An 8,953-nucleotide genomic window follows, 5' to 3' on the forward strand; every position below is an offset into this window, starting at 1 on the left:
GCCTGGGCACTAGCAGGCTAGGCTGCTCAACACATGCGTACCAAGGGTTGGGGTTTCTTAATATGTCATTCACCAGAGACATTCATACGTGCATTCATCACTCACTCCACATAGTCTGTAAATACAGTCTTAGCGCACAGCCGAGCGGCAATGCAAACCTTTTATAGCCGCGAGCGTCTGGGACCTTCCTGGCTTCTCGGATGGGCCAATCAGAACAGGACCTGAGCACATGACCTTCGATCTCCAATGGGAGATCACTCCACAGGCATGCTCAGTGGCCCAACATGGAGACTTAGTCCCTAGAGAATCTCGCTGCTGAGCAGCATGTATTGTCATAGCTGCGCCAGAGGTGGCAGCAGCAAGCAAACCCACGGAGCTGGTCTGGGCAGAGCGCCGGGACCGACGAATCTGCTGAGCAGGCTCCACTGTGGCCGAAGAAGAATGGGAGACTGCTGGAAGTAAGGCTAGGGATTCTCGCTATGCAGTGGCAGTAACCCGACGCCTAACAGTGACTGCACCAGCAGAATAGTGAATGCAGCTCTGGGGTATAATACAGGATGTAACTCAGGATCAGTAATGTATGTACACAGTGACTGCACCAGCAGAATAGTGAGTGCAGCTCTGGGGTATAATACAGGATGTAACTCAGGATCAGTAATGTATGTACACAGTGACTGCACCAGCAGAATAGTGAGTGCAGCTCTGGAGTATAATACAGGATGTAACTCAGGATCAGTAATGTAATGTATGTACACAGTGACTGCACCAGCAGAATAGTGAGTGCAGCTCTGGAGTATAATACAGGATGTGACTCAGGATCAGTAATGTAATGTATGTACACAGTGACTGCACCAGCAGAATAGTGAGTGCAGCTCTGGAGTATAATACAGGATGTAACTCAGGATCAGTAATGTAATGTATGTACACAGTGACTGCACCAGCAGACTAGTGAGTGCAGCTCTGGAGTATAATACAGGAGGTAACTCAGGATCAGTAATGTAATGTATGTACACAGTGACTGCACCAGCAGAATAGTGAGTGCAGCTCTGGAGTATAATACAGGATGTAACTCAGGATCAGTAATGTAATGTATGTACACAGTGACTGCACCAGCAGAATAGTGAGTGCAGCTCTGGAGTATAATACAGGACGTAACTCAGGATCAGTAATGTAATGTATGTACACAGTGACTGCACCAGCAGACTAGTGAGTGCAGCTCTGGAGTATAATACAGGATGTAACTCAGGATCAGTAATGTAATGTATGTACACAGTGACTGCACCAGCAGACTAGTGAGTGCAGCTCTGGAGTATAATACAGGATGTAACTCAGGATCAGTAATGTAATGTATGTACACAGTGACTGCACCAGCAGAATAGTGAGTGCAGCTCTGGAGTATAATACAGGATGTAACTCAGGATCACTAATGTAAAAGAACAGACATCTATAAGACATAGCAGAACAATCCCAAACCATTATGAAAACATTTACAGCAGATCCTGCACTGAACCCAATGTATTATAGGTGTTAGGAGTCGCTCCATTTTATACCGAATACAGGAAATGGGACTCCACAGCCCCGGTCCTGTCCCAATATAATACCCCACAGGTAGGGGGGTCCTGTCCTGGCACCAATAACCCACAGGGTGGGGGGGTCCTGACACTAATACCTCACAGGTGGGGGTCCGGTCCTGACACTGACACCCCACAGGTTGGGGGGGGGGGGGTCCGGTCCTGACACTGACACCCCACAGGTGGAGGGTCCTGACACTGACACCCCACAGGTGGAGGGTCCTGACACTGACACCCCACAGGTGGAGGGTCCTGACACTGACACCCCACAGGTGGAGGGTCCTGACACTGACACCCCACAGGTGGAGGGTCCTGACACTGACACCCCACAGGTGGAGGGTCCTGACACTGACACCCCACAGGTGGGGAGTCCTGTCCTGACACCCCACAGGTGGGGAGTCCTGTCCTGACACCCCACAGGTGGGGAGTCCTGTCCTGACACCCCACAGGTGGGGAGTCCTGTCCTGACACTAATACCCCACAGATGAAGGGTCCTGTCCTGACACTAACACCCCACAGGTGGGGGGTCCTGTCCTGACACTAACACCCCACAGGTGGGGGGTCCTGTCCTGACACTAACACCCCACAGGTGGGGGGTCCTGTCCTGACACTAACACCCCACAGGTGGGGGGTCCTGTCCTGACACTAACACCCCACAGGTGGGGGGTCCTGTCCTGACACTAACACCCCACAGGTGGAGGGTCCTGTCCTGACACTAACACCCCACAGGTGGAGGGTCCTGTCCTGACACTAACACCCCACAGGTGGAGGGTCCTGTCCTGACACTAACACCCCACAGGTGGGGGGTCCTGTCCTGACACTAACACCCCACAGGTGGAGGGTCCTGTCCTGACACTAACACCCCACAGGTGGAGGGTCCTGTCCTGACACTAACACCCCACAGGTGGAGGGTCCTGTCCTGACACTAACACCCCACAGGTGGAGGGTCCTGTCCTGACACTAACACCCCACAGGTGGAGGGTCCTGTCCTGACACTAACACCCCACAGGTGGAGGGTCCTGTCCTGACACTAACACCCCACAGGTGGAGGGTCCTGTCCTGACACTAACACCCCACAGGTGGGGGGTCCTGTCCTGACACTAACACCCCACAGGTGGGGGGTCCTGTCCTGACACTAACACCCCACAGGTGGAGGGTCCTGTCCTGACACTAACACCCCACAGGTGGAGGGTCCTGTCCTGACACTAACACCCCACAGGTGGGGGGTCCTGTCCTGACACTAACACCCCACAGGTGGAGGGTCCTGTCCTGTCACTAACACCCCACAGGTGGGGGGTCCTGTCCTGACACTAACACCCCACAGGTGGAGGGTCCTGTCCTGACACTAACACCCCACAGGTGGAGGGTCCTGTCCTGACACTAATACCCCACAGGTGGAGGGTCCTGTCCTGTCACTAATACCCCACAGGTGGGGGGTCCTGTCCTGTCACTAATACCCCACAGGTGGAGGGTCCTGTCCTGACACTAATACCCCACAGGTGGAGGGTCCTGTCCTGACACTAATACCCCACAGGTGGGGGGTCCTGTCCTGACACTAACACCCCACAGGTGGAGGGTCCTGTCCTGACACTAATACCCCACAGGTGGAGGGTCCTGTCCTGTCACTAATACCCCACAGGTGGGGGGTCCTGTCCTGACACTAACACCCCACAGGTGGAGGGTCCTGTCCTGACACTAATACCCCACAGGTGGGGGGTCCTGTCCTGACACTAATACCCCACAGGTGGGGGGTCCTGACACTGACACCCCACAGGTGGAGGGTCCTGACACTGACACCCCACAGGTGGAGGGTCCTGACACTGACACCCCACAGGTGGAGGGTCCTGACACTGACACCCCACAGGTGGAGGGTCCTGTCCTGACACCCCACAGGTGGGGAGTCCTGTCCTGACACCCCACAGGTGGGGAGTCCTGTCCTGACACTAATACCCCACAGGTGGAGGGTCCTGTCCTGTCACTAACACCCCACAGGTGGAGGGTCCTGTCCTGTCACTAACACCCCACAGGTGGGGGGTCCTGTCCTGACACTAATACCCCACAGGTGGAGGGTCCTGTCCTGACACTAACACCCCACAGGTGGAGGGTCCTGTCCTGACACTAACACCCCACAGGTGGAGGGTCCTGTCCTGACACTAACACCCCACAGGTGGAGGGTCCTGTCCTGACACTAACACCCCACAGGTGGGGAGTCCTGTCCTGACACTAATACCCCACAGGTGGGGGGTCCTGTCCTGACACTAATACCCCACAGGTGGAGGGTCCTGTCCTGACACTAACACCCCACAGGTGGGGGGTCCTGTCCTGACACTAACACCCCACAGGTGGAGGGTCCTGTCCTGACACTAACACCCCACAGGTGGAGGGTCCTGTCCTGACACTAACACCCCACAGGTGGAGGGTCCTGTCCTGACACTAACACCCCACAGGTGGAGGGTCCTGTCCTGACACTAACACCCCACAGGTGGAGGGTCCTGTCCTGACACTAACACCCCACAGGTGGAGGGTCCTGTCCTGACACTAACACCCCACAGGTGGGGGGTCCTGTCCTGACACTAACACCCCACAGGTGGGGGGTCCTGTCCTGACACTAACACCCCACAGGTGGAGGGTCCTGTCCTGACACTAATACCCCACAGGTGGAGGGTCCTGTCCTGACACTAACACCCCACAGGTGGAGGGTCCTGTCCTGACACTAACACCCCACAGGTGGAGGGTCCTGTCCTGTCACTAATACCCCACAGGTGGGGGGTCCTGTCCTGACACTAATACCCCACAGGTGGAGGGTCCTGTCCTGTCACTAATACCCCACAGGTGGAGGGTCCTGTCCTGACACTAACACCCCACAGGTGGAGGGTCCTGTCCTGACACTAACACCGCACAGGTGGAGGGTCCTGTCCTGTCACTAATACCCCACAGGTGGAGGGTCCTGTCCTGACACTAATACCCCACAGGTGGAGGGTCCTGTCCTGACACTAACACCCCACAGGTGGAGGGTCCTGTCCTGACACTAACACCCCACAGGTGGAGGGTCCTGTCCTGTCACTAATACCCCACAGGTGGGGGGTCCTGTCCTGACACTAATACCCCACAGGTGGAGGGTCCTGTCCTGACACTAATACCCCACAGGTGGGGGGTCCTGTCCTGACACTAATACCCCACAGGTGGAGGGTCCTGTCCTGACACTAACACCCCACAGGTGGAGGGTCCTGTCCTGACACTAACACCCCACAGGTGGAGGGTCCTGTCCTGTCACTAATACCCCACAGGTGGGGGGTCCTGTCCTGACACTAATACCCCACAGGTGGAGGGTCCTGTCCTGACACTAATACCCCACAGGTGGGGGGTCCTGTCCTGACACTAATACCCCACAGGTGGGGGGTCCTGTCCTGTCACTAATACCCCACAGGTGGAGGGTCCTGTCCTGACACTAATACCCCACAGGTGGAGGGTCCTGTCCTGACACTAATACCCCACAGGTGGGGGGTCCTGTCCTGACACTAACACCCCACAGGTGGAGGGTCCTGTCCTGACACTAATACCCCACAGGTGGAGGGTCCTGTCCTGTCACTAATACCCCACAGGTGGGGGGTCCTGTCCTGACACTAACACCCCACAGGTGGGGGGTCCTGTCCTGACACTAATACCCCACAGGTGGGGGGTCCTGTCCTGACACTAATACCCCACAGGTGGGGGGTCCTGTCCTGACACTAATACCCCACAGGTGGGGGGTCCTGTCCTGACACTAATACCCCACAGGTGGAGGGTCCTGTCCTGACACTAATACCCCACAGGTGGAGGGTCCTGTCCTGACACTAACACCCCACAGGTGGGGGGTCCTGTGCTGACACTAACACCCCACAGGTGGAGGGTCCTGTCCTGACACTAACACCCCACAGGTGGAGGGTCCTGTCCTGACACTAACACCCCACAGGTGGAGGGTCCTGTCCTGACACTAACACCCCACGGTCGGGGTCTCCGTTGCTCGGCGCCGGTACCTGAGCGGATCATGTGGCCGGAGTTGACCGGCTCTCCGGTGCGCGGGTGCAGCCAGCTCGTGCTCCGGCTCCGGTCACTGCGGGAGAGAGGACACGTTAGTTCTGCCCCGGGCTCCGCTCCCGACTAAGCGCTCACTCTCCCGCCTTACTCGATGAAGAACACCCGTCCGTCCGCGCACACCCCGTAAGACCAGTCCTCGGGCAAAGTCTCCCGCCCGCCGACATCGGCCGCCATCTTCACCCCCCGCCCGGGACCCGGAGCAGCGCGTGACCCGAGACTGAGCGCGCCCCCGACACTGAGGCGACAGAGTGCTGGAGCTGCGCGTGACCGCCCTCACCTGTCACCGAGGACTACTGCTCCCAGCATGTCCACACCTGTCACTGGGGACTACTGCTCCCAGCATGCCCTCACCTGTCACCGGGGACTACTGCTCCCAGCATGCCCTCACCTGTCACCGGGGACTACTGCTCCCAGCATGTCCACACCTGTCACCGGGGACTACTGCTCCCAGCATGCCTTCACCTGTCACCTGAGACTACTGCTCCCAGCATGCCCTCACCTGTCACCGGGGACTACAGCTCCCAGCATGCCCTCACCTGTCACCGGGGACTACTGCTCCCAGCATGTCCACACCTGTCACCGGGGACTACTGCTCCCAGCATGCCTTCACCTGTCACCTGAGACTACTGCTCCCAGCATGCCCTCACCTGTCACCGGGGACTACAGCTCCCAGCATGCCCTCACCTGTCACCGGGGACTACTGCTCCCAGCATGCCCTCACCTGTCACCGGGGACTACAGCTCCCAGCATGCCCTCACCTGTCACCGGGGACTACTGCTCCCAGCATGCCCTCACCTGTCACCGGGGACTACTGCTCCCAGCATGTCCACACCTGTCACCGGGGACTACTGCTCCCAGCATGTCCACACCTGTCACCGGGGACTACTGCTCCCAGCATGTCCACACCTGTCACCGGGGACTACTGCTCCCAGCATGTCCACACCTGTCACCGGGGACTACTGCTCCCAGCATGTCCACACCTGTCACCGGGGACTACTGCTCCCAGCATGTCCACACCTGTCACCGGGGACTACTGCTCCCAGCATGCCCTCACCTGTCACCGGAGACTACTGCTCCCAGCATGTCCTCACCTGTCACCGGGGACTACTGCTCCCAGCATGTCCACACCTGTCACCGGGGACTACTGCTCCCAGCATGCCTTCACCTGTCACCTGAGACTACTGCTCCCAGCATGCCTTCACCTGTCACTGGGGACTACTGCTCCCAGCATGTCCACACCTGTCACCGGGGACTACTGCTCCCAGCATGTCCACACCTGTCACCGGGGACTACTGCTCCCAGCATGTCCACACCTGTCACCGGGGACTACTGCTCCCAGCATGTCCACACCTGTCACCGGGGACTACTGCTCCCAGCATGTCCACACCTGTCACCGGGGACTACTGCTCCCAGCATGCCCTCACCTGTCACCTGAGATTACTGCTTCCAGCATGTCCACACCTGTCACCGGGGACTACTGCTCCCAGCATGTCCACACCTGTCACCGGGGACTACTGCTCCCAGCATGCCTTCACCTGTCACCTGAGACTACTGCTCCCAGCATGTCCACACCTGTCACCGGGGACTACTGCTCCCAGCATGTCCACACCTGTCACCGGGGACTACTGCTCCCAGCATGCCCTCACCTGTCACCGGGGACTACAGCTCCCAGCATGCCCTCACCTGTCACCGGGGACTACTGCTCCCAGCATGCCCTCACCTGTCACCGGAGACTACTGCTCCCAGCATGCCCTCACCTGTCACCTGAGACTACTGCTCCCAGCATGCCCTCACCTGTCACAGGGGACTACTGCTCCCAGCATGCCCTCACCTGTCACCTGAGACTGCTGCTCCCAGCTTGGCCTCACCTGTCACTGGGGACTACTGCTCCCAGCTTGGCCTCACCTATCACCGGGAAATACTGCTCCCAGCATGCCCTCACCTGTCACCGGGGACTACTGCTCCCAGCTTGGCCTCACCTGTCACTGGGGACTACTGCTCCCAGCATGCCCTCACCTGTCACCGGGGACTACTGCTCCCAGCATGCCCTCACCTGTCACCGGGGACTACTGCTCCCAGCATGCCCTCACCTATCACCGGGAAATACTGCTCCCAGCATGCTCTCACTCTCACCTGAGACTACTTTTCCCAGGATTCCCTCACCTGTCACCGGGGACTACTTTTCCCAGGATTCCCTCACCTGTCACCGGGGACTACTGCTCCCAGCATGCCCTCACCTTTCACCGGGGACTACTGCTCCCAGTATGTCCGCACCTGTCACCTGAGATTACTGCTCCCAGCATGCCCTTACCTGTCACTGGGGACTACTGCTCCTAGCATGCTCTCACCTGTCACCTGAGATTACTGCTTCCAGCATGTCCACACCTGTCACCGGGGACTACTGCTCTCAGCATGCCCTCACCTGTCACCTGAGATTACTGCTCCCAGCATGTCCACACCTGTCACCGGGGACTACTGCTCCCAGCATGTCCACACCTGTCACCGGGGACTACTGCTCCCAGCATGTCCACACCTGTCACCGGGGACTACTGCTCCCAGCATGCCCTCACCTGTCACCTCAGACTACTGCTCCCAGCATGCCTTCACCTGTCACCGGGGACTACTGCTCCCAGCATGCCCTCACCTGTCACCGGGAACTACTACTCCCATCATGCCCTCACCTGTCACCGGGGACTACTGCTCCCAGCATGTCCGCACCTGTCACCTGAGACTACTGCTCCCAGCATGCCCTCACCTGTCACCTGAGACTACTGCTCCCAGCATGCCCTCACCTGTCACCGGGGACTACAGCTCCCAGCATGCCCTCACCTGTCACCGGGAACTACTACTCCCATCATGCCCTCACCTGTCACCGGGGACTACTGCTCCCAGCATGTCCGCACCTGTCACCTGAGACTACTGCTCCCAGCATGTCCTCACCTGTCACCTGAGACTACTGCTCCCAGCATGCCCTCACCTATCACCGGGAACTACTACTCCCATCATGCCCTCACCTGTCACCTGAGACTACTGCTCCCAGCATGCCCTCACCTGTCACCTGAGACTACTGCTCCCAGCATGCCCTCACCTGTCACCGGGGACTACTGCTCCCAGCATGCCCTCACCTGTCACCGGGGACTACTGCTCCCAGCATGCCCTCACCTGTCACCGGGGACTACTGCTCCCAGCATGCCCTCACCTGTCACCGGGGACTACTGCTCCCAGCATGCCCTCACCTGTCACCGGGAACTACTACTCCCATCATGCCCTCACCTGTCACCTGAGACTGCTGCTCCCAGCTTGGC

The 8,953-nt window shown here is 58.6% G+C and overlaps 1 protein-coding gene across 8 annotated transcripts in view; it reads right to left on the bottom strand.

The window, feature by feature from the left end:
- The window catches only part of PLEKHA7 (pleckstrin homology domain containing A7), a 247,585-nt gene extending 241,698 nt beyond the window's left edge, over positions 1-5,887 (bottom strand). For all 8 annotated transcript variants that reach the window (XM_073550760.1, XM_073550759.1, XM_073550765.1 and 5 more), the window contains exons 1-2: positions 5,737-5,887; positions 5,588-5,664 (exon numbers count right to left, since the gene is read on the bottom strand). In XM_073550760.1, the coding sequence (XP_073406861.1) occupies positions 5,588-5,664; positions 5,737-5,822 (163 nt within the window). In that variant the 5' untranslated portion in view covers positions 5,823-5,887. The remainder of the gene's footprint in view (positions 1-5,587; positions 5,665-5,736) is intronic.
- Between the last annotated feature and the right edge of the window lie 3,066 nt (positions 5,888-8,953).

The sequence above is a fragment of the Dendrobates tinctorius genome, unplaced genomic scaffold, assembly GCF_039654945.1.
Source record: "Dendrobates tinctorius isolate UK_male_01 unplaced genomic scaffold, ASM3965494v1 ptg000168l, whole genome shotgun sequence".
NCBI classification, from domain to species: Eukaryota; Metazoa; Chordata; class Amphibia; order Anura; family Dendrobatidae; genus Dendrobates; species Dendrobates tinctorius.